General features: G+C 36.3%; 1 protein-coding gene across 6 annotated transcripts in view; it reads right to left on the bottom strand.

Annotated features, from left to right (window-relative positions):
- LOC127851064 (rho GTPase-activating protein 39-like) overlaps window positions 1–27,988 on the bottom strand; it is a 134,825-nt gene that overhangs the window by 46,191 nt on the left and 60,646 nt on the right. For all 6 annotated transcript variants that reach the window (XM_052384541.1, XM_052384549.1, XM_052384520.1 and 3 more), the window contains exon 3: window positions 1,916–2,054. In XM_052384541.1, the coding sequence (XP_052240501.1) occupies window positions 1,916–2,054 (139 nt within the window). The remainder of the gene's footprint in view (window positions 1–1,915; window positions 2,055–27,988) is intronic.

Here is a 27,988-nt window from a genome sequence, read left to right as displayed (position 1 = left end):
GTATTGAGAAATTTGATTATGCGCCTGCATTGCTGACTTGCTGGTATGTGCATGTCATGCATAATGTAAAAAAATATGCAATTAAATATCATACACTAACTTACAAGTATAGTTTTTTACAGATAAAGTTTATCTGTCAAGGAACAAATCCTGACAGTAAATTCAAAGGTGTATTTATACTGCATTTTATATGCTGGTACAATCGGCAACAAACCATATGTGGCTTAGGCAATAAAACTACTGCTACAAATGTGGTTTTAGATTTAGAATACTCAGAAGTTTGGGCAGGAAAGTTGCCTCCTTGTGCTACATCTTATGCACAGGTATTATTGCTAGTTTGACATTTTATTTACTTTATTCAGATATGTGTTTGGAAAATTTATATCATGTTATACAATTGGTTTTTTTTCAGGCCACCTTAAGGAGCATACATGATATGTCAGACCTGGATGTCGGAGACTCAGACAATGACCATGATGGAATGGAGATGTCAGGAGACCTTGTGTTAATTTTTTTGTAAGATATTAACTGTGAATAAAAACAGAATCAAGTGTTTATTTGTTTAATCTTTATTGTTCTATGTTTCATCAATACAAACATAGTTACAAATGTAACAGAATGATAACTTTTAATTCGGGCTAGTTAAAATTGATTCGGGCTAGTGAAATTTCAAAGCCGGTAGCCCAACCAGGCTAGTGCCTAACAAAAATTAATGCCAAGACTGGCTATATATTTTGATAAGCCAATCAATGTCTGTGCATTTCAAATATTTAGAGGATAAAACATTTTAAGCAAAATTGCACATGGGTTTTGTTTCAGATTTAAAAACAACAAGTGGTACTACATTTGTGATTTGTTGATGAAGGGAAATTAATTGTTGTTCTACAGATGTGAGGTTGGAGTATAAAGTTTTTGTGTAAATCTAAAACCTGTCTATTGAATTATGTTCACAAGCTTTGTCAAAAGAGAAAGTGATGAGCCTGATAAAGTACTCTCATTATTATATAAATTGAAGTTTGCCTATGTAGATGTTTACTACAGGTCAGTTAAAAGGAATGTCATATTTATAAGTTGATACCTGCAGTTTGGTCAGTGTAAATCTAAGTCAACTATAGTTGATACCTGGAGTTAGGTCAGGGTCAAATATAGTTGTTACATAGAGTTTGGCTAGAGTCAACCAGTTGTAACATGGAGTTTGGCAAGTGTAAACTATAGTTGTTACATGGAGTTTGGCCAGTGTCAACTTAAGTCAACTATAATTGTTACCTGGAGATTGGATGATGTCAACGATAAATGTTACCTTGAGTTTGGCATGTGTCAACTATAGTTGTAACCTGGAGTTTGGTAATGTCAACTTTAGTTGTTACATGGAGTTTGGCAAGTGTCAACTATAATTGTAACATGTAGTTTGGCAAGTGTCAACTATATTTGTTACCTGGAGTTTGGCAAGTGTCAACTATATTTGTTTCATGGAGTTTGGCAAGTGTCAACTATAGTTGTAACATGGAGTTTGGCAAGTGTCAACTAAAGTTGTAACTTGGAGTTTGACCAGTGTCAACTTTAGTTGTTACATGGAGTTTGGCCAGTGTCAACTATACTATAGTTGTACATGGAGTTTGGCAAGTGTCAACTTTAGTTGTTACCTGGAGTTTGGCCAGTGTCAACTATAGTTGTAACATGGAGTTTGGCAAGTGTCAACTATAGTTAAAACTAGGAGTTTTGCCAGTGTCAACTATAGTTGTTACATGGAGTTTGGCAAGTCTCAACTATAGTTGTAACATGGAGTTTGGCCAGTGTCAACTAAAGTTGTTACATGGAGTTTGGCCAGTGCCAACTATAGTTGTTACTTGGAGTTTGGCCAGTGTCAACTATAGTTGTTACATGGAGTTTGGCCAGTGTCAACTAAAGTTGTTACCTGGAGTTTGGCCAGTGGAATGATGTCACAGTTTTGAGGACGGTGCCACACTGTTTTCTGGCTGCTGGCGTTGTAGTAGTAGAAGCGCGAAGTGTTGGGGTCAAACAGCTCCCACCACTGGTTGTCATCTGTCTTCTTTCTGCAACACAAGAAATGATAATTAGAATTCTGATCTATTTTTACATGTATTTTACACTTTACTCCTCAGAAGACAAGTGATAATGGCTATATGTGGCCAGCATAAAACCAGAACAGCCTGCAAGTAACTTGCAGTCTGTTCAGGTTATATGCTGTTTGCTGCTCATCAGTATCTGAGGATTAGAAATTAAATCTTTTAAGCTTGAATCTAGTAAGAACAGAGTTAAAATTTCATTTGATTTTCTAAGGAACTACAAACCTTCCAATATGCATTAAGAGTGTTTATGGGTTAATAGGAGAATGACCCTCATCAGTTAGGCCAGTAGCTTCTTAAACCATTGTCAGTGAATACTGGTGCAGTTTCTTTCAAAACAGAAGCTAAATCTTAGTGGGTTTCTTTGTTGGGATTTTTTTGTTTAACACTACTAAGAGAATGTACTTATTTCAGTAACTCATAACTGCCCTGTAGTAATTCAATCAGAGGTAGGGGAACAATTTTTTTGCCGCACCAGGAAACGAACCCAAAATCTTCAGATGTGTAATCCAGTGCTCTACCAACTGACCACGAAAACCTTCAAAGATCCAAGTTTTTACTTCCTTTTTGTGCTTATGTTGTTGTTTTTTTTGCAATGGTGATTGATCGCATTAAATAAATGTGCTAAAAGAAGAGCCATTTCCTGTTGACAAAAAACTGGAGATTCATAATTTTGAGAAGCAGATTTATTATTATTTTAATTATTCAAGGCTTTAAACAGTGCTTTTATTAAACCTATTTGCATTTTAAAAGTTGATTTGGTTTTGTTAATGTTTCACAGACATTTCAGGTTATGTTGTTATTCCCTCATGTGCTCTTAAAAAAAGAAAAGCATTGTACTGTCAAAATAATGATAACCTGGTGCTATTTGTTGGACAGAGGTAATTCATACCTGACATTAAAAGAGATATCAGCAATCTTGGCATGACTGATAACAGGAGACCACCGTATCTACTTAGAATTAAGACATATGACATATGGGGTGATAATATCTCTGCAAAAATACTACACATTTAAAGAAAACATAACAACCAAGAAAATTGCCCTTAAGAAAAAAATGCCATCTTTTTGTATTTCAGTTTTAATTTCTTAACACTGATTACAAAAACTGCTAACTATTAGCTATCTGCAAAAGTATCAACAAACCAAGACAAAAGGCAATACAATGGAAAAGAGAGAAAACACAAGACTAAAGGTGTTGAAATAGTAAAAGGAAAGCTATCCAAGACTTAAAGGGGCCTTTTCACAGATTTTGGCATGTATTGAAGCTTGTCATTAAATGCTTTATATTGATTAATTTAAATATTGGACCTAAAAATCTCTAGTAAAACAACAAGAATACAATTTAAAAAAGTTAAAAAAAGTAACCCTCAATAGGGCTCGAACCACTGAGCCTTGGAGTCCTGGAGTAAAAAGTCTCCTGCTTAGACCACTCGACCATCCGTGCTCATGCTATGATCGGATGTATTTTTTACCTATATAAGCGATCCTCGTAGTTTCCCAAAATATAATGACAACAACAGAAATTTCCAAATTATTCAATCGTTTCGCAGTGCAACGCTTCATAATTTTCAGGTTTTCAAATCGTCAAAAGATGCATATAATGGATATTTTAGAGCATGGTAAATGTTCAGTATTACTATTTCCTTGAAATATCATTATTAAAACGAAAATTTGAGAATCTGAAGCACTTTTCTTTTATTTTGTCAATTTACCAAAACGTGAAAAGGCCCCTTTAAGGTTTTGAATCTGGAATTGGGATGCTATCTTAGACTTAAGGTTGTGAATCAAGCATTGAGAAGCTATCTAAGACTTAAGGTTTTGAATCAGGAATTGGGAAGCTATCCAAGACTTAAGGTTTTGACTCAGGAATCGCAACACTATCCAAGACTTAAGGTTTTTAATCAGGAATTGGGAAGCTATGCAAGACTTGAAGTTTTAAATCAGGAATTGGGAAGCTACCAATGTCTAAAAGCAACTGTATTAAAAACGTACGCTACTCAAAATTTAAAGGTGTTGAAACATGATATGGGAATCTTTATAAGACTAACAGTGTTGAAGCAGTAAAGGGCAGCTACCCACAATTAAAGGAGTCAAATCAGGAAAAGGGAAGCTGCGCCCTAGACTAAACGTGTTGAATCAGGAACTGGGAAGCAAACCAAGACTAAACGCGTTGAATCAGGAACCTGGGAATCAAACCAAGACTAAACGCGTTGAATCAGGAACTGGGAAGCAAACCAAGACTAAAGGTTTCAAATCAGAACCTGGGAAGCAAACCAATACTAAAGGTGTTGAATCTGGAAAAAGAACAGCATTAACTGTTACTACAGTTAAGTGAAAAAATGAGCAATTTGTTATTATATTTTACTTTCCTTGGTGGGCCACAAAACTTATATCTAGCTTAGCTTTCATCTGTAAAGGGCAGCTGTGTTTCTAAGCAATAAATCAACAAGATCTGTGTTTGTGAAACACAATGCCCCCTACTGTGGTTTAAAGATGCACAGCAGCTATTTTTTGCAGCTATTTTAAAGAAAATTATCCAAGCCCATAACTTCATCAAAAATCAAGGGACCAGAACAAAACTCACACTCATCTGTGAGTATTGTAGGTAGACTTCCATACCAAAAATCAGCTCAATATCTGAATGTCTTTTAAAAAAGAAAAGAGGAAAAAAGTTATTATTGAGCTTATTTCAAAATCAAAGACCCATAACTTCCCCCAAAACCAATGGACTGGAACAAAACTCACATTTCATCTGTAAGTCATGTAGTTAGACTCCCATACCAAAAATCAGTTCAATATCTGAAAGGTTAGCGTAATCTGAAAAATGGTTTTACGAGAACATTTCTAGCCCAGTGTCCATAACTTTGCTACAAATAAAACTCACATTTCATCTGCAATTCATGTAGGTAGACCAACATACCTAAAATCTGCTCAATATGTGAAACTGTGTGTAAAAAAACCTTCAGAAAACAGACTGCCAGACGGACAGTCCAACTGTAATATGCCATTTTAACGGGTGCATAAAAATGAAACAAACCTTCCTGTATTGATACTCACAATATTTAACAAGATGTGTTTGTGAAACACAATGTCCCCCTATATGATGTTTGACCTTGTAGGATGACCTTGACATTGTGAAGGATGACCTTGACCTTGACCTTTCACCACTCAAAATGTGCAGCTCCATGAGATACACATGCATGCCAAATATCAAGTTGCTATCTTCAATATTGCAAAAGTATTCATAAAATAAGCGATTTGGGCCACATATATTTGATCTCTAACCTTGAAGGATGACCTTGACCTTGACCTTTCACCACTCAAAATGTGCAGCTCCATGACATGCACATGCATGCCAAATATCAAGTTGCTATCTTCAATATTGCAAACGTATTTATAAAATAAGCGATTAGGGCCACATTTATTTGACCTCTGACCTTGAAGGATGACCTTGACCTTGACCTTTCACCACTCAAAATGTGCAGCTCCATGAGATACACATGCATGCCAAATATCAAGTTGCTATCATCAATATTGCAAAAGTATTCATAAAATGAGCGATTTTGGCCACATATATTTGACCTCTGACCTTGAAGGATGACCTTGACCTTGACCTTTCACCACTCAAAATGTGCAGCTTCATGAGATACACATGCATGCCAAATATGAAGTTGCTATCTTCAATATAGCAAAAGTTATTGCAAAATGTTAAAGTTGGCGCAACTTACAGACAGACCAACAGACCAACAGACAGACCAACAGACAGGGCAAAAACAATATGTCCCCCACTACTATAGTGGGGGACATAAAAACATACATTTACCCAAATATTTCAGTTGTATTTTTGTTACTCTGCCTAAACCCCATAAAAAATAAATAACAAAATTGCAATAAACTAATGTTGTCAGGCAGTTCTTACATACAAGCATTGTTTTAGTACCTTTTGTTATTAAGACAGAATGTCTAGGTGCCATGTACAAATGAGCCTAGAAATCAGGTAAGTTTTTTCAGAAATCTAGAACACATAACACAGAATTTCAATGTTGTAAGTATAACACAAGACTGCGTGTGACCAATTATTTCAAGTCAATATGAGAGGTATTGAAAAAGAAAGAAAACTGATAACATGGGGGAGGGGGGAGGAGTTTGGAGTGGATAGGAAATGGGTTGCCGACGCAGGGGGCATGTGTCCATCTGCCTGTCCTTGTTCTTGTAAATCTGCATTTCTAATGTTCTGCATTAAAATCTACACTACTTATACATCAGTTATAGTCATGTCCCCAGGATGTTAGTCAGGCAGAGCGGCAAGACAGCGCGGGAGGGGTCAGGGTGGAAGGGGCCGGCCCCCTTGCCCATGTCGACTTTTTTATATTTTGAACACGTAGTTGAACACGAACTATGAGGAGCTATTAAAACACAATGTTATCTTTTTTTTAATAATCTATTTTTCCTTAATTCATTTCAGTATAGTTATATTATAATATTAAATAACAAGCAAAATAACAGCAGGCATTAGAGCGAAAAAATAATTAAAATGTTCAAGCATCGCAGCAACATGATCTGAAAAAAAAGCGACACCCTAAAATTTGCTTTTGATGTCCAGGCACCGCGGGGCCACTGGGCTAAAACCGCCTGAAGAAAAGCATGAGTGAGTTGTCATTACTAATTCCATGATCGGGTATGCACCAACATCATCAATATACAAGTAAGTTATCAATTGTCATAAAATGTTCATTGACACATTACACATATTGGGCTTATGGAGCACACTGCATATTTGTACAACAACAGTGCCCATTTTCAAGGGGAATGACACCATAATGTTAAACACCAGAACCCCATGAAGATATTTCAGTGCATACTGTAAGCAGGTCTTTAGAAGAGCATATAAATCTTGATGGGGGCCCTCCACACCTGACATCAAGGCACCATAAAGCTGTCCACACATCATCAACAATGATCCATTCTCCCAGCAGGCATAAAGGTAATTAACACCTGGAAGTCATCCACCCCATCTCCAAAATACAACCACACCTACCAAACAACCTTTCCTCCTCAGAAAAGTGAAACTTTCAGTCAAACATCTCCATGAAAAATAACCGTGGAAAATATACAATTTATAGTGTTTGCAAAAAAAAAAAAAGGAAACATCAATCAACTAGAGCTTTGTCACGTGACATATACCCCCACGTGCCGCATTGGCACAGACTATTTTGTATGCTGTCTTCACAAAACAAGAGAATCTAATTTATGGCGATTTTTTAGAATTATTATGCCATTATTATTTATGGCCATTTTGACCTTTGAACTCTTGAATTCTTTTGCATGACACGCCGTCCAATGACTGTGAACAAAATTAATGTACAGAGTCATTTTAAAATATCACAATTAATGACATAGTTATGGCCTGGACAAGCTCATTTATGCCCATTTTTCACTTTTGACCTTCAAGTGTGACCTTGACCTTGGACATATCAACGTAATTCCTCGCATGACACATTGTCCAATGATTGTGAACAAATGTATAAAGTAATTTTAAAATCTCACAATGAATGACATAGTTATGGCCCAGACAAACTCATTTATGGCCATTTTTGACCTTTGAACTCACAGTGTGACCTTGACCTTGGAGATATCAACGTAATTCTTTCGCGCAACACACTGTCCAATAATGGTGAAAAAATGTGCCAAATGATTTAAAATTCTCACAAGGAATGACATAATTATGGCCCGGACAAGCTCATTTATTGCCATTTTTGACCTTTGAACTCAGTGTGTGACCTTGACCTTGGAGATATCGACGTAATTTTGTCGCGCGACACACCGTCCAATGATGGTGAACAAATGTGCAAAATGATTTTAAAATCTCACCATGAACAACATAGTTATGGCCCGGACAAAGTCATTTATGGCAATTTTTCACCTTTGAACTTTAAGTGTGACCTTGACCTTGGAGATATCAATGTAATTCTTTCGTGCGACACACCGTCCAATGATGGTGAACAAATGTGCCAAATGATTTTAAAATCTCACAATGAACGACATAGTTATCGCCCAGACAAGTTCATTTATGGCCATTTTTTACCTTTGAACTCAGTGTGTGACCTTGACCTTTGAGATATTGACTTATTTTTTTCGCGCGACACACCAACCAATGATGGTGAACAAATGTGTCAAATGATTTTAAAATCTCACAATGAACAACATAGTTATAACCTGGACAAGCTCATTTATGGCAGTTTTTGACCTTTGAACTTTAAGTGTGACCTTGACGGTGGACATATCAACGTAATTCTTTCGCCAACACACCGTCCAATGATGGTGAACAAATGTGCCAAATGATTTTAAAATCTCACAATGAACAACATAGTTATGGCCCGGACAAGCTCATTTATGGCCATAATGATCTTTGAACTCAAAGTGTGACCTTGACCAGAGAGATATCGACGTAATTCTTTCGTGCAACACACCGTCCAATGATGGTGAACAAATTTGCGGAATGATTTTAAAATCTCACAATAAATGATAAAGTTATGGCCCGGACAAGCATTTGACCTTTGAAATTCAAGTGTGACCTTGACCTTGGAGATATCGACAATTTTTTTTTACACAACACACCCTCCCATGATGGTGAACAAATGTACCAAATTATTTTAAAATCTTACGATAAATGACATAGTTATGATCCGGACAAAGTTTTGGTTTAAAACACACTAAGTGACCCCGTGACCTAGTTTTTGACCCGGCATGACCCATATTCAAACTTGACATATACATCATCTACATACAATTTGTGACCAAGTTTGGTGAAGATCGGATGAAATTTCGGGACAGACCGACAGACAGACCGACAGACAGACAGACCGACAAAGTGACTCCTATATAGCCCCCATTACCAATGTTAATGGGGGTATAACTAGTCAACTATTCCATGTCAAATCAAAATGCTCAGAATTACAGTAGATTCGGCTCAATACAGGGAAATATTGTTTGCAAAATTGAAAATGTCCCTTACATAAATTTAAGAGATAATATCAACAGCCCCCCCCCTCCTCAGCATTGATTTATTCCTTCTGTATAAAGCACTTGTATTTTCTATGATCTCTTCAAAGACACCGCATCTCAAAATCTGAAAATTTCTTCTTTTTTTCCAATACTGAGCTTAATCAATCACAGATGAACTGATCCTGCTTGTTCACTCCTACCTCCTACCCAATCTCCCTGCTACAGCATGCCTTAATTTACAGCATCAGCATCAATCAGACAGATTTTATCCACACACATTTCCTATGCTGCACCCAAGTATAAATATTAATATAGGAGCTTTTACAAGAATAAGTGTCTGATTCATTTGGCAGTCACTGATAAATGATGTAATTAAAATGATAATTGAAAATTTGAACCTTGCCTTGGGAAAATGGGGCTTATTGCATGTACGTAAAATTTCGTACTATAAATTATTTAGCTGTGCAGATGGCACAAGCTCATCTGGGATGACACTTAAGGCCCAGACATTAAGCTTGGTTTTGGAAGAGCATGGCACATTTGGAAGTTTTTGGAAAGACACTACTCTCCAAATCAGAATCAAAGACAGGACCTCCAAAATTATCAGTTTCAACTAACTATTCCACTTGATCTTAATGAACAATTCATGAATTGTGTATGAACTGGTTCCGGAAACATGCACATAACACATCATTTCACATGAAATATCACTGTCAATTGTTATATAACTTGTATTTTTAACAGTAATTAACAAAGGCAGAAGTTGGAACATTGAAGAAAGATCATGACAGGTAAACATGCAAGACAAGTGTAAACAATCTCAACTAATTATTTCCACGGAAACAGTGAGGCTTTTGTCTTCTTTGATAATTGGTTCAGCAGAAAACAACAAAGCCAACAAGGCATGATCATTATGCCAAATATTTCTTTCAAAAGCACATCTTTTTGATGACTGTGGAAACTAAACTGTCAAGATTTTACTAAGTCAGTTGCAAAAATCCATGCTTTTGAAGGCTTATGAGAGACATGATTCAACTAAATTCTCAAACAAGAAACCTTGCTGTGCAACATAACCTGGTTTCAAATTTCAAGTTATTAATAGGACATGATTCAACTGAATTTTAAATTCACAGACAAAAAACAAGAGACACCATGAAACATTATAATTATAAAGTAAAATAATTGTGTGATCCAAACCAAGGTTTTCGTGCAAGCAATAAATATAAACAGTTTCAGAACATCACCTCCATAAAAAGTTAATCAATTCAGCAGAACTAAATTTGTTCCGTTTTAAGAAACAGTAAACTGATTCTTGACCCAACTTTTCCCAAACAGAACCACAAGCCAGGTATACATGTAAGCTACCTACACAATACATGTCAGCAGAATATCTCCATCCATTGTCAAGTATTTTTTTATAACTTTTTTTCTAATTAAGAAACTGTGACCTTGACCTTACGCCCATTGACCACAAATGAAGTTTCATGCTAGGTCTGCAAGTAAGCAACCTACAAACATCACTTCAATACCTCCATCCAAACTTCCAAACTCAAATTAAACACCTTTAACTAATTTTTATTTTTAGAAACATTGAAATTGACATTCCCCAATTACAATTCCAAGTAAGGTCTACATGCAAGCATGCTTTCTGTTTATGCTTTATACTAAGTTTCATCAAGATCTGTCTATGAAAACACAAGTTTTTGACCTGAAATAACTAGTTTTCTGTTTTTCTACTTTTAGTAGCAGTGGCCTTGACCTTGACCTGACTTTTGATGCATAGACATGTATGAAAACTCAAGCTATTAGTCTTAATGTCAGCTACCAACACGATACCCACATTTTCAGTACAATATCTTCATCAAACTGAACTTATTGAGTGAAAACTGTTTTTCAATTTTTAGCAAGATTGAACATGACCTTGAATCACCAATTGTGTGCCAAATTCAATCCCACCTGAGGTCTTCGTAAAAGCTTGCTATACACAAAGTTTCATCAATATTGGTCAATGCAAACTAAATTTATTGACCAGTAACTATCTGTGTCTGTGAGTCCACTTGCCTGTCCCGAAAGCTCCAAAGCTGGTGGAAACACCCACAACAAAAACTCAAACTAAAAAGCAGGATTTTCAACTTTATGGAAAACCTTGTTAAAATTAAGTAATTTTTCATTAACAGAAATTTCAAGAACCATTCAACAACAGAAAAAAACAGCCACATGTTGCAAAATTTGAAACAATTCAGCATTTGTCTACATGGTATCTATCTATCCAGACAAACTATTATCTAAATTTATGTTCATTTGTCTGGAAACTGTGGCCTGATGATAGACATAACTAGGTCCAGACAATCTGCTATTATGATTCCAAAATGGTTGTGCAATTTCAAAACTGAATTGCGGTAGGTCGATTTGGCTGGCCCAGTGGCCTGATTGGGCCAGTTTTGAGGAAGTCTGAAACATAATTATGAGCCGCACTCTGAGAAAATGGGGTTTAATGCATGTGGGCAAAGTGTCATCCCAGATTAGCCTTTGCAGTTCTCACAGGCTTAATCAGCGACAACACTTTACGCTTTTATGATATTTTTGCTTAAAGAAAGTCTCTTCTAAGCAAAAATCTAGTTTAAGCGGGAAATGACCTCCCTGATTAGCCTGTGCAGAACACACATGCATTAAATCCCCTTTTCACAGAGCGAGGCTCATAAGTAAAAATGCAATCTTTAATATTTTTTATTTGCCAGTCAAATTTTTTTTTACAAAAGTACACAAAATTTAAGTTTATTTTCTTCAAGTAGGAGTGCATGAAACAGACTAAAGCGTAATGTCATACATTCAAAACCACACAATGTGGTTTTAGAATTTAAGCCAGTTCCTGCAATTAACCATCTGTCATGGGCATCAACACATATTTATTGGCACATTGTCATGTTATTACAACTAAAGAATTTGCAGGAGTATCAATTAGTGGAAAGATAAATTGGCACATCTGTGATCAAATATAAAATGCCAGCTAGTAAAATAAGCACAACGCCACAAGCCCCGAACAGAGCTTGTGCAGATTATAATTTTCATAGAGGATACATGTAATGATGTAACATTTCTTGGTTTCAAGTAATAATATCATGAGAGATGCCCAAAGACAGTTTGCATGAATATACTTTCAATTTGATGGTATATTCAGGGCTTTTTTCCTTCTTAGAGAATTGCAGTATTCACAAAGTTGGTCATTCTCAATCAATTATCGCAATTTAAAGAAGTTGGGGACTCAAAGTTTTATAATAAAAAAAAAATCTGGACTAATTTTTTTCCTAATTTGAACAGTTGGCAACCAATTTTTTTCACAATTTTAGTAAGTTTGAGACCTGTTTTAATGAGAGGGCTTGAAGGCCCCGTCACAAAGATGGGGATAACCCTGATATTTAATGTTTTCTTTCATCTAATATAATCACCACAAAGTCATATTTGAAGTTGAATAGCTTTAGTAGTTGTATAGCATATGTAAACTAGAGCTTTGTCAAAACTACGAATACCCTCACATGCCGCATTGACACAGAATATTTTACATGTTGTCTTCACAAAAACCAGCGGAAACCATGCTCACTGTTTAAGACGCACCCCGTGACCGAGTTTTGACCCAGCATGGCCCATGTTCGACCTTGACCTACACATCATCTAGATACAACTTCTGACCAAGTGTGGTGAAGATCAGATGAAAACTACTTGAATTAGAGAGCTGAGTCACCATGCTCAATGCTTAAAACGCATTAAGTGACCCCGTGACCTAGTTTTTGACCCGGCATGACCCATATTCAAACTTGGCCTAGACATCATCTAGATACAACATCTGACCAAGTTTGGTGAAGATCGGATGAAAACAACTTGAATTAGAGAGCAGACATTTAATACGGACTGACAGACCGACAAACCTACAGACAAACTCACTACTATATACCCCTCTAAACTTTGTTTGTGGGGGCATAACTACAAGATCATTTATAAATCAAAACAAGAAATGTGACCATGCCAAGAAATGATCTAGCTTAATTTAATTAACTATGCAGGCATGGTCTGCATGTAAGTTACCTATACAGAAAACCATGGCACTTTACCTCTTGACAGACTTATTTAGAGGAAATCTTTTTCTATTTTTTTACTAACAGTCACCTTAGTCCCTGACTAGCCCCTTATGCAATCCCTCATTAGATCTTACTTTCATAACAATAATCTTCATCTAAACTGAATTGAATGCAATTTTTCTTCATACATTTTTAGCAACAGCGACCTTGAATTTGACCCAACTGGCCTAAAATAAAACCCTATGGTAGATCTACACTGCTAGAGAGAGAAGTTATTGAACCCAAATGTTAACCTAAATTTTCCATGTTCAAATAGGGGTATAATTCTGCTGAATCGCAGCTTAACCCTTTGAATGCTGGGAAATTTGTCGTCTGCTAAAATGTTGTCTACTGAATTTCTAAAATTAGCATTTTCTTCGATATTTTTTTTAAGAATTCTATCAAAAATGGCAAACAGTTTGGATCCTGATGAGACACAACGTTCTATGGTGTCTCATCTGGATCCAAACTGTTTGCAAAGGCCTTTTTAATTCGGTTCCAGCGCTGAAAGGGTTAATTACCTATTGTACATGGTTTCAGTCCAGTACACCGTGACTGCACAAGAAGACAAGATAAAGAACTGATTTTAAACATCAAACCAGTGTAAGGGACACAAGATAAAACAGATATAGCATACTTCTGAACTGTTTTCAGATTCTCAGCACCTTTCCCTATCCTTACATCAAACAAGACAGGCCAGCATTGATACAAGAGATTTTGACTTTTAAAACAAATCTTCAGTGCTTTTCCTCATAACTTCTTGCAGCATAATCCTTATATCACCATCACATTGTCCTTACATCACACGCCCAACAAGGTTGAGGCAGATAAGACTGATAAGCGGCTGCAGAGACAGTGCCTTATCATTGACAGCTTTGATGTAATTAGCAGATGTATTGTTGCTCAAATGGTGTGATAGTAGGGCATGGGATTTTCATAACAATTGAGAAAGGTGGGGTGGAGATTTGTGAGAAAATGCATTTCTGTCTTGATACTGTATTTACTAGAATATTTGGTGATTTGGCTGTAAGATGGGATCAGGACTTTTGAGTTAAAGTGGTCATATTTTACATTGACCTGATAAGACTGGGTAAAAAATATCCACATTAAAAAGTGCATTTTTTTGCAACAAAACCAGAAGATTTAAAATCAGGTGACAAATTAAACCAGTTAACAAACATGAGTAACCGATTTGGCACTTGAGATAATCATTGACCTGTCTTTAGTGTACTCCAAAGGCTCTTAAAAGCCAAGTATCTTCAGAGTTGTGTCCCTTTAGTCACAAATATTGCCTTTGCCCATTTGCATACATGCCAGACGTCCCGATCTTGGCGGGACAGTCCTGCTTTTGGGGTGTTTGTCCTGGTGTCCCGATGTGACACTATTTGTCCCGACATTCGTACAAAACAATATACGCTCTATAAATTCACAATAAAATTCCCTATTCAAGCTCTGTCTGGCTTTAATTACCATCGCTAATCCCTTTATTGGCCCCTATTAACAAACCATATCTACTAGTCGAGTGATCCAGTGTTGTTTTTGACACCTTATCAGCAATATATCAGCAAATTATTGATTTTATCGGGCATTCACACCAGGGTATTTTTTACTCCTATAAATATGAGGTCGATATACATCGTAATCGGTAGATTACATCTAATTATATGGGCTAGGTATTTTTATGATAAGGGTCGTTAATTGCTACTGATAGATGCATCATAGTGCATTAAGCAGATTGCTTTTGTATTTCAAGGCCCAAATCAAGTCCAAAGATACTATTATTACGCAGTATTCAGTGTATTCTATGTCAAACAAATCGAGCGCTGAATGATACCTGAGACATAAATTTACTTTCGTTTTTGACTGATTTTCTGAAAATAATGTGTACATATTGCATCAATCTAAATTTAGAGTTAATGGATGATTGGTTGAATAAAAACAGTGCTAAAAACAACATCCTGTTGAACGTTGCCTTAGTCCCAAATGGATTCATCCGCATAGTGCACATGTTTGTTTACTTCCGGAAAATGGAGAACGTCTGTGTTCATGCAATTCTAAACACATTTATCGCGAATACACTGTAACTCCAATATAACGCGGATGACGGGGTCCAAGCCACGCAACCGCGTTATAAACGGACAGCGTTATAAGTTTTGAGCTTATTTATTGCAGGGGGATATAAAAACAGGTAAAGTATAGCCTATAATATAGGTCCTGTGTATTGCCATGCTCTGTTGTCATCCGAAAATACTTGCATATAAACCGAATCGAACGATAACTTAATACATACCGCTTTTCTAATGTGCACATGCATCCGATAATCCAATATAATTACAACATCAATTACGAAAAAAATAATCTTTAACATTTATGACGAGAAATATGAGATTCATAAGCACATCCATATGCCGACGCCAATTTTCAGAAAAAGAGTACAGTGCATTATGGGACAGAGCTTTAATTGGGCGAGCGACTTTAAATTTAGATTGAATGCAATACGACACATGTACAAAGAAATGTTTTATTGCGTCATACGCGTCATGTAAAAATCGTGCTTTCCGTGGACTTTCTGGTAAATGGCAAAAATTAAAGTGAATCTCTGTTAAGTATACTGCGTTAGCACGTAAATAAATCGTTAGGATTATTTAATTTATTATTCGTACACGTACAGAAACAACAGAAACATTAAACAAAGATCTTTTTATTTATCAAGCATGTAAAGCATATAATAAACGATAACACTGTCAAAGTTTATAAAATACACGATACATACAAAACATTAACAGGTAATTCATCTATTCGCTATGAAATGTGAAATATTCCGTCATCTTTCTCTGCTTGCACGAGTCTCTGGCTGCGCAGTATACTAGTTGTGCGCAGTATATTTCACAGCCGCTCTTTTCATATGGACAAACTGCAATCAAATCAAAGTAAAAATGTTTTAATCGTTTTGAATAACTTTAATTTGATAATTATTCCACTTGCACTTACCTTATTGAAAATAGCGCACTGAGCCGCTCTGATAGAGAATACATGTAATAAACACTGACTCGCAAGTTTTCACACCTTTATTGACCTTTATTGACATTACACAAGAGATTAACACCAGTTAGCTTTCTCGTGTCGTTTAACTTCTAATCGATTAAAATCGATTAAAATCGGTTAAACGGACGGATAAAGCAAGCAGGCTGTGATCGCCGCCATCTTTGAATTTTCTGAAAATACATGAAGATGCATAACATTGGTTTGAATCAGAAATGGAAGGTTGGAGAAAAAACGGGATCCAAGGACCCCCCGCGTTATATTGGACACAGCGTTATAACGGACCGCACTATATTGGAGTTACAGTGTATTTGCCAGAAATTATGAGGTTTTGTAAGTAATTAGCTGATTACTGACTTCAGTAAAGGTGGCAAGATTGATCATTTTAGGTGTCCTGCTTTTAGGTCAAATGTCCCTACATTTTTAATGGACTGTCCCAATTTGGACCCGAACATTTCTGGCATGTATGCCCATTTGCCAAAATGGCAGTTTTCAACATCTTATATCACATAGAATATTTGAAATATATATTCAGTAATGGATATATTGATGGAAACTTAATATACATATTTCATAGTAAAATTTATATAACAAGGGCTGTTTGTTAAACATGCATGCCCCCCATATGGGCTCTCCGTTGTAGTGACAGCCATTGTGTGAATATGTTTTTTGTCACTGTGACCTTGACCTTTGACCTAGTGACCTGAAAATCAATAGGGGTCATCCGGAGTCATGATCAATCTACCTATCAAGTTTCATGATCCTAGGCATAAGCGTTCTTCAGTTATCATCCGGAAACCATGTTACTATTTCGGGTCACTTTGACCTTTGACCTAGTGACCTGAAAATCAATAGGGGTCATCTGAGAGTCATGATCAATGTACCTATGAAGTTTCATGATCCTAGGCATAAGTGTTCTTGAGTTATCATCCGGAAACCATTTTACTATTTCGGGTCACCATGACCTTTGACCTAGTGACCTGAAAATCAATAGGGGTCAACTGCGAGTCATGATCAATCTACCTATCAAGTTTCATGATCCTAGGCATAAGCGTTCTTGAGTTATCATCCGGAAACCATTTTACTATTTCGGGTCACCATGACCTTGACCTTTGACCTAGTGGCCTGAAAATCAATTGGGATCATCTGCCAGTCATTATCAATCTACCTGTAAAGTTTCATGATCCTAGGCATAATTAGCGTTCTTGAGTTATCATCTGGAACCCATTTTACTATTTCGGGTCACAGTGACCTTGACCTTTGACCTAGTGACCTGAAAATCAATAGGGGTCATCTGCCAGTCATTATCAATCTACCTATCAAGTTTCATGATATTAGGCATAAGCATTCTTGAGTTATCATCCGGAAACCATTTTACTATTTTGGGTCACCGTGACCTTGACCTTTGACCTAGTGACCTCAAAATCAATAGGGGTCATCTGCTAGTCATGATCAATGTTACTATGAAGTTTCATGATCCTTGGCCCAAGCGTTCTTGAGTTATCATCCGGAAACCACTTGGTGGACGGACTGACCGACAGACCTACCGACCGACAGACCGACCGACCGACATGTGCAAAGCAATATACCCCCTCTTCTTCGAAGGGGGGGCATAACAATATCTTAGATCTATATGCTGTCATTTTCATCTGCCGTGTATTAATTAAAACTAAACACTCAGAAATATACATCCAGCTTTTCACCTTACCTGACCTTGGTAAGTGTCCAATAAAATTCAAATAAAATTTCCGCGGCTAGACAAGAATGCATTCACTTCATTTAGTCTGTTGGCTGATTTGAGCATACCACCAGAACATTGGAAAAATCAACGCGCCTTTGTAACACTGTTTTACTGCGTGTTCAGCATGAAACAATTTTATCTCTAAACTTAATATACATATTTCATAGTAACATTTATATAACAATATCTTAGATCTATATGCTGTCATTTTCATCTGCCGTGTATTAATTAAAACTTAACACTCAGAAATATACACCCAGCTTTTCACCTTGGTAAGTGTCCAATAAAATTCAAATAAAATTTCCCGCGGCTAGACACGAATGAATTCACTTTATTTAGTCCGTTGGCTGATTTGAGCATACCACAAGAACATTGGAAACATTAACGCGCCTTTGTAACACTGTTTTACTGCGTGTTCAGCATGAAACAATTTTATCTCTAATGAAAAAGCTTGATAGATAGAACAGTTTTACACTAAACACTCGACATCAATACAGTTTGTGCGAGTACCTTTCATTTTTAGAGGATTTCCAGGGCTAGAGCGTTTGTACTTAAAGGCTATGTTCTCATATTTAGTAATTACTTTCATATTCCTGTCTGTGTACTAGTATATATAAGTTCATACAAGTATCGTTTTTCCCTATCCTGATATTCGTTTTGGCCAAACCATTTTAAATTGTTTTCGAAATTGAACATTTAACATGTAAAAGTGTAAAGTTTTAAACAAGCCGTCGTTCCAGCAGAGGAAGCGTGGCCTCACTTTAATGCATCGCATTCCAACCCGCAAGGTATCAGGGTCAGTTCGCGGCCAGTAAAACAATCGTTATATAATATAGACGCTATCGCGTGAACTAGGTGAACTAGAATTTAATTTAGACCAGAAATTTGTTAAATGAAGATATTCAGCGATATAATTATGGTATGTCTATAATAGATTTTTAATGTGTTTTCAACAATACCATGATAAATATTATTTTTGATTAATTTAACAAGAATGATTCCACAATATTTTACTAATGTATTAAGCATGAGCGATGATTCTCGATACTGTTAATAATGGAATCAAATAGCAATGCCCGACAAACCACTAAAACATGTTTGTTAGAAGAACGCGCATATAAATATTAAAAATATGTACGGATACTTCGCGTGTGGCCGGTTGACTCATATGTTTTAATTTCACTTCCATTCTTCTTTTAGTTTTCTGTTTTGTATCTATAGGTTTATGACCAGCAATATGTAATAATGTAAAATAAGCCGCGAAAACTCCGCGTAACATCCCGTACTGCGTGTGATGCAGCTAAGAACCACACAGAAAAAGACAAACGCTATCTTTGATCTCATTCATTGAACTCTTTATTTTTACCAACTCCTACCACAATCAACGCTGTATATCTTTTTAAAAGATATTTCTTGTTAATATTAATTTAAGGATCCTAAAAAGATGGGTCCCCAACTTTTTCCAACAAATTTCTGCTGCACATTTTGTATTCTTATAACCAAGTAAATACGGTACCTTTTCCATATGGGTAATGATAACTTCTTAATCCATAGACAGTCAGGACAGAGACAATAGAGCTTACTAGCAGGCCTGCTAATGACATATATCAGGTAATCAAAACAGAAGCAATGCATTATCAGCAAAAACACGCAATGACATTTTACTCACACCGCAAGACGTTGGACCCCAGAGTGATCACATTAGCTCACCTCGAGGACTTCGTGCTCAGGGGAGCTAAAAAAAATGTCAAATTCGTTCTGCCGTACTGCTTTTGCAGCTGCTAATGTTACCTTGAGGACATCATGCTCAGGGGAGCTAAAACAGTTGTCAAAATTCGTTTTGCGGTAATGTTCCTGGAGCTGATAATGTTTCTCACACAATAAAAATGTTGGTTACGCAGAAGATTCAATAAGATGTTGGTTTTTTTTGGCAATCATTTTTTATTTGTTTTTTTTGTAAAAAGACAAATAGCTCCTGGAAGTTGTTAAAATCTATACCAGATGACGTTGTAAATCTTTCAAACTTGAAAATGGAAGCATCATCACCAATAATTCGGAATTGTGAGTGGTTAAATCAGCCAAAGGAATTACAGAATTTGCGGAATGGATGCACTATAAACTTACATTTTACCAAATTAAATATGGATCAGTATCTAAAGGTTGAAAATAAAGCCTTTAAAACTTGAATATAATAAGAAAGGTCTTTGATTAAATGTAACTTCCTATGGGACTACAAATGCGTCAAAATACATATCTTAGTGGTAAAGGGTTAAATATGTTGGATTATTCTTATCTAAAACAGTAATCAACAGTGTGCATACCAGTTACACCATCTATAATTTATAACATTATTTTATCCAGACGTATCTTCAAAATACCACTTGTTAAGTTACATCCTCAAAGGAAATATTAGCCGATCTTTGTGAAAACCAGGCTTAATGCATGTACATTAAGTATCATCCCAGATAAGCTGTGCAGTCCACACAGTAATCATTGCAGTCCACACAGTAATCATTGCAGTCCACACAGTAATCATTGCAGTCCACACAGTAATCATTGCAGTCCACACAGTAATCATTGCAGTCCACACAGTAATCATTGCAGTCCACACAGTAATCATTGCAGTCCACACAGTAATCATTGGTGACACTTTCCGCTTAGACTGAATGTATGTTAGGAAAATACTTCATTTAAAGGGATCTTTTCACGGTTTGGTCAATTAACAAAATTGAAAAAAGTTGTTTCAGATTCGCAAATTTTCGTTTTAGTTATGATATTTGTGAGGAAACAGTATTACTGAACAATTACCATAGTCCAATATAGCCATTATATGTATCTTTTGACGATTTGAAAACTTAAAAATTATAAAGCGTTGCAACGCGAAACAATTGAATAATTTGGAGAGTTCTGTTGTTGTTGTTGTTGTTTTAATTTACGAAACTACGAAGATTGCTTATATAAGGTATAAAATACGTTTAACCGGCGGAATAGCCGAGAGGGCTAATGCGTTTTTACTTCAGACTAACTCCTGGACCCCGGGGGTCTCTGGTTCGAGCCCTGGTACCGGCTACTTTTTTTTTCCTTTTTTAAATTTTATTCTTGATCTTTTACTGGAGCTTTTAAGATCCAATGTTAACATTTATCAATATAAAGCATTTAATGACAAACTTCAAAATATGCCAAAATCTGTGAAAAGGCCCCTTGAAAACAGAAAATTATATAAAAGCGGAAATTGTAGAACTGCGCAGGCTAATCATGGGCAATCTTAATGCATATGCATTAAGTCCGGTTTACCCTGAGCTCTGATAATATTATCTTTCTAACAGGAGACAAATAGTTATATACCCTATCCCAGCAACTACCATCTTTCTGCACATTAACATACTGTCTTTCAGTGTACAATTGTTTGTCAGCAAAACTAGCAAACATTATCTCAGACCATAAGACACTTTCTTCTTATTACCACCTGACCTAACAACTAACATGCAATTAGCAAGACAATGACACCTACTTCTAATCACATTTAAGTGGCCAGTGACATTTAACCAAATCAAAAAGTTAAATAACAGTTTATATCATTCTAAATTCCTCCAGCCATACAATTACTTATTGCTTATCATGAATGACATCAACTTACAACAGCAGCTCAATACATACAATATACAATACAGTACATTTATACCAGAAATATACAAGAGAGTGATTATCACAACAAAGTATTTTTGGTCAAGGTTTACAATGGATGGCAGGCAAAAGGAACCATTAGCGTTCCTTTTTATTTTTTCATTTAAATAGAAACCAAATATCTAAGAAAATTCAGGGATGTGCATTAAGAATGTCATGTACATCAAAAATGAATATGGTACATTGGTACATGCACACTTGGATATTTTATAAGGGGTAAATCTGATTATTTACACTAGCTGCTGAACTTGTTGACTTTTCAGAGGGCTGCAGTAAAGATAAATCTCTTCAGATTACATGAAGTGATAGCATCTTCTTTTCATGGCAACTGCATACACTGCTATGAAATTTATGTTTCAGGTATGTTTTTTGTAGTCTTCATGGTACTTGAAGTCAAGATCATTGTATGCAGTTGAAGCATTTGACATTCATACTAATAGGTAAGACCTTAAACATTATAACACCATTATATAATTAGTGCTTGGCTTACTGTAACATTTATTTGGCAAGACATTTACAGACATAAACAAGACTGTTGTCAAAATACTAAGGTCCATTGGCTCACACCATATGTAAGTTATGTACTGAGTTTTATTGCTATATTGTAATATTTCAATAAATGTCTATCCTGCACATACATCTGCTTAACGCAACTTACTGCATTTTTCAAAACAAAATAGCTCAAATTTCTTAGCATCACTAACAGAACAGAAAAATGTTAATGGCTTCGAGCACTGCTATGTCATCATGTTTCACTTTCTGAAATCTTGCCAACAAAAGTTGAAGGACATAATTTTGGGACCCGATGATAACTATGTGCATGCCTCCAAAAATATTCTCATAATACATTTCAAAAACAAACTATTACGTAGAGCATAAGTGTCATGTAATATTGCCATATGTATGTCATCTATTCTGTTCACATCATAAAAGATCTCGAATTCAAACGCAATTGCATGGTTGAAGCCCATTCGAAAAATATAAACCGCAAATAATATTGTCAATAGATAAAACTGTCCCGAAGCAAATTGAACTGCGAGTCTGACTCACCTGCTAGTCTTATTTATAAGACGCGCAAAGAATTTAAAGATACTTTTTATATGGGCTAAATTCTTTGGAACGTCTTATCGGGGAAAAGTCAAAAATGTGTTGGAAACCAGAAAGTTTAAATTTTCATCGATTTGCGTAAAATTGCAAAATAACATTACCAACTCATTCAGTTTTAGTTCAGAAGTCCATTTTTACCTCAAATATCGACGAATTGAAGTTGGAAAGGCATAAATTCTTCAGTTAAACTTCTGCTTAAATCGCAAACCAATCACTGACCTGTAGCCATGTCATGAAACTGATTTGAATATGAACCAATCAGAAGAAAGCATTACGGTGTAACGTGTACGCGTAATTTTATTTAACATGAGCTTTTAACACCGACTTTTACCTAACTAGATCTAGTATGCTAATCTTTGTCGATTTAATAAGCATATGTTCAAAACAGATATGTTGCAGTTTTTATTCACTGTTCTAAGTTTCAGCAAGTTTTTATGCATGTCTTTTTCGCACCTCTGTCTCTGTTGTTTTATTTACTTACATCCTACGTTACATAGGAGGACAAGGACGGTATACTGTACGATCTGTATCAAAATTATTTGTGTACAGTATAAAAATAAAAGATGTAATTTATTTCAGAACCTTTTAATTGTCAATTTAGAAAAAAACAATGCTAAATTAATCCAGAAAAGTATAACATTGGTTTACTATGTAACGCTCTGCACCACAACAGACGAACGCAAACTGTATTTTACGCTGTTTATTCTCCCACTTTAAACCAGATGCTTTACATCGAGGTCGTGTTCTCGATTTATATCTACACAGCGAGCGAATCGAGAAATATTGAAAAATTGAATAGTGGTTGGATTTAAATTGATCAGGCGTGCAAAATTCAAAGTGTCATTACATAATTTCTACGGAACATTATCGAGAAATGAATTGTCTACACAGGTATGTAAATATTATTGCAAACCGTTGATATTAAGTGTCTTATATTGGGGCTTGAATGTTGCGCACAAAATCCTTGCACAACTATATAGACAAAGAACGAAAAATTCCCACCATTAATTTGGTCTTTCCCCCTTTGTACGCTTCAAATATTACCCATATAAAAAGTAGCTTAATATTTGAGAGCGTCAAAAATTTGGACTAACTCACCTGCAAAACAAGTCCAAAGGAAGCAAGCTGTCAGTCATGGAAAACGGTCGCATGTCGAACGAAAAGGGCTGAAAAGGGGCCATGTCAAAGATTGACCTAGCTGCCATGGAATCCATGCGTTGACAGAAATTCTCAAATCTCTGAAAACTGTCAGAAATCCAGCTTTCTGAAGAGCAGCTGCTGAACATGAATGATTCTCGAAACTCCATTTTGTGACGGACTTTTAATTCAAGATTTAAAGGTTGTTTTAGAAACATTCACATTGTGTTATGAATTTCAAATGTGTCCATTGTTTCATGAAGTAATGCTTATTTTGTAGCCCCCTTTAGTGTTTGTATTTGCCATGTCAAACTCAGATAAGACTGTTGGTCTTTTATGATTATTTCTATCCGCAAAAACAACAACTGCATGTTAAAACTTTCAACGAGAAATGATGTCTACATAGGTTAATATAAATGTCCCATTTCAAACTGAAAGAAATTCATGCAATAAATGTTTAGCACAGCTGTTTTTTGTTAAGTATTTCAGGTATCAACAGGAATCTGTCCAGTTACGCCTTATGGCCATTATGTATCCATCCTTTTCCAGTCCAGTCGTGACCATTATGTATCCATCCTTTTCCAATCCAGCCTTCAACTCACAAGTACTTGCAACTCATACATGTCTCTCACTCCGTTATCCTTCGTTTCACGTTTTGAATATTATACATATTCCTTTCATGTCTTAATTTGTTTTCTACTTCCTCATATTTGATGTAAAATAATTTAATAATGTTCAAGGAAGCCACACTTCACTTTATTCTCCCAGTTCTCATACCTTGCTATCCATCTTAATAACGTTCATTCCCAGGAGACTCCCCCCACCAGATACCTAGTGGAGCTATATTAACTGCTCATCCCAACCCTATAACTCTGTCAGATCACAGCTTATCAACATCTTATATTAAAACAAATGAAGTAATATTCACTTGAAATAATCAAAATCATGATCCATCTCAAACCCAATCCATGGGTACTTTTTAAAAACTCTACTGCTCTGATAATTTTGTGTACCTATCAAACGGCACCTCTATCTGTTACATGGAATGGGCTTATACACCCATAGGTCTGCCTCTAGAGCTGTGACTTCTGGCAGATATGCATTTATCCCTTGATTCCAAGCTACCCAGAACTACTGCTGGTTAGCTCTAATTGATGTTTTATAGAGATTATATTTCAGCAACAAACAATAACCAAGAAATACATGATTGCTGAGTAATTTTTGCATCTTTAAGAGCTTCACTCTTGAAAAACTGGGCTAAATGCATGTGCATTTATTGTCTCCCAGATTAGCCTGTGCAGTCAGCATAGGCTAATCAGAAATGACACTTAGCACCAAACCAGGATTTTTTATAAGATTAGACTTTCCTTAAACGAAATATACAAAAATATGTACATACATTCACCCTTTGCATGCTGGGAAATTTGTCGTCTGCTGAAATGTCGTCTGCTGAATTTCTAAAATTAGCATTTTCTTCAATGATATCTTGCACGAGTACAAAAGTGGTTCTGATTGGTTAAAAAGATTGCCTCAGGGGGGGCTGGACATTTTTCAGAATAGCAAACAATTTGGATCCTGATGAGACGCCACGTTCTCATCTGGATCCAAACTGTTTGCAAAGGCCTTTAAAATTCGGTTCCAGCACTGAAAGGGTTAAACCCTCTAGCACACAGACTTCTGGCAGTGTGCATTTATCTCTTTATTCCCAGCTACCCAGAACGTGCTGGTTAGCTTCAATTGGTGTTTTACAAAGATTTTATTTCAGAAAAAACGAAAACAAAGAAACACTTGATCACTGAGTGAATTGTCCTTACAATATATAAGGCTGTTGTTGCAAGGTGAAGTTTGCTTTCACAATGAAGGTGTGTTTTTTTACAGGTTTGAAAGGTTTTGCATATATTTCACTTGAAAATTTGGTTTCACAATGTTTTTTTTATAAATAATTTACTGAGGATTAAATAATACAAAAAAGAAAGATAAGAGGCAGATATCTAGATATTTAAGGCTATTCTGTTAGTGCATGTTTGTAATTGGAAGTTACACAACTTACAGGCTTGTGTGAAACTGAGGTGAAAGGCTCCATGCATGTAAGTTACAGGCTGGCGTTAAACTCAGGGGAAAGGGTCCATGCATGTAACTTGATGTTACAGGCTGGCGTAAATTCAGTGGGAAAGGGTCCATGCATAGAACTTGATGTTACAGGCTGGCTTAAAACTGAGGTGAAAGGGTCCATGCATGTTACTTGATGTTACAGGCTGGCTTAAAACTGAGGTGAAAGGGTCCATGCATGTAACTTGATGTTACAGGCTGGCATTAAACTCAGGGGAAAGGGTCCATGCATGTAACTTTATGTTACAGGCTGGAATGAAACTGGTAAAGGGTCCATGCACGTAACTTGATGTAACAGGCTGGCGTGAAACTGGTAAAGGGTCCATGCATTTAACTTGATGTTACAGGCTGGCGTGAAACTGAAGGGAAAGGGTCCATGCATGTAACTTGATGTTACAGGCTGGAGTGAAACTGGTAAAGGGTCCATGCATGTAACTGGCTGGCATGAAACTGAGGGGAAAGGGTCAATGCACGAAACTTGATTTTACAGACTGGCGTGAAACTGGTAAAAGATCCATGCATGTAGCTTAATGTGAGAGGCTAGCGTGAAACTCAGGGGAAAATGTCCATGCATGTAACTTGATGTTACAGGCTGGCATGAAACTGAGGGGATAGGGTCAATGCATGTAACTTGATGTTACAGGCTGGCATGAAACTGCGGGGAAAAGGGCTATGCATAGAACTTGATGTGAGAGGCTAGCGTAAAACTCAGGGGAAAGGGTCCATGCATGTAACTTGATGTTACAGGCTGGTGTGAAACTCAGGGGAAAGTGTCCACTCATGTTACTTGATGTTACAGGCTGGCATGAAGCTAAGGGGAAAGGGTCCATGCATGTTATGTAACTTGATGTTACAGGCTGGCATGAAACTGGTAAAGGGTCCATGCATGTAACTTGATGTTACAGGCTGGCGTGAAACTCAGGGAAAAGGGTCTATTATGTTAAAATACATAACTAAAGAGTGGAAGTTACAGAACAGGACAATAACCTGATTTACCTTTAGTGTATCCACTATACAAATAAGGCTTTAGAAGGGGAGATTGACAATGTCAGTGTATCCACTATACACATATGGCTTTAGAAAGGGAGATTGACAATGTCGAAGTAGCTATGAAGTATATGAAGGTCTATGCCAATAAAATTGCATGTAACAAGTTACAGAATGTTGTTAATGTAAGGGGAGACACATTTAAGCATAATATGCATAGTGTAATGTGGAATTTAGGATAAGTTTATGAGCTTGTTTTCAGGCTGCTGTAAATCTGAGAATGTTTGGGATCCATAAATTTGATGTTAAAGGTACACATTGCAATCTGGTATCAATATGAGGAGAACTGAATACACAATGATCTTGTAGTGTTTATGTCCACACAGAGCCTGAGAAAATGTTCCAATCCTAGTTCTTTTAAAAGTCACTGCATCTTCAATGCCAAATAGACAATATTAATGAGTCATTGGAGTAAATTTGCTAGTGCTAATTACAATAAACTAGTTCAAGGGTTTCAATATTGCACCTCTTCAGGTAACTGCCAAGAAACCTGGCGCCATAATTGCTGCCTATATTGCTTTACCATCATCAACTTGAGCTCTTCAGCAGAAAATGTGCACACAAACAATGTAACATGATTTTCTGGCAAGCAATAGAATTCTTAAATAAATATTAACAAGATTTAAGAGGACTCTCAACAAAATGAGGATCTAAACCAGATCCTCACTGATAATATAGCAGAAGTTATAATTAAGCTAGTGCATATAAAACAAGTTAGCCAGAGGCCCAAGGTCGCTCACCTGAGTCTTCAGGCAGCTGAACTGTTCTCAGCATTTTTTTAATGTTTCTGAAACCATTTTCAAACTTGGCCAATAAAAAAACTAGAAAGTTATCAAGGTTTTACAACAGCCATATAAGGAAAATGCCCCGTCCCAGGCGGCCATATTCTTCATCCAACCATAACCATTTATTAA

Source organism: Dreissena polymorpha, chromosome 1 (assembly GCF_020536995.1).
Source record: "Dreissena polymorpha isolate Duluth1 chromosome 1, UMN_Dpol_1.0, whole genome shotgun sequence".
Lineage (NCBI taxonomy): Eukaryota > Metazoa > Mollusca > Bivalvia > Myida > Dreissenidae > Dreissena > Dreissena polymorpha.
The sequence above is the reverse complement of the archived record's forward strand: the minus strand, read 5'-3'. Positions and strand labels throughout refer to the sequence as shown.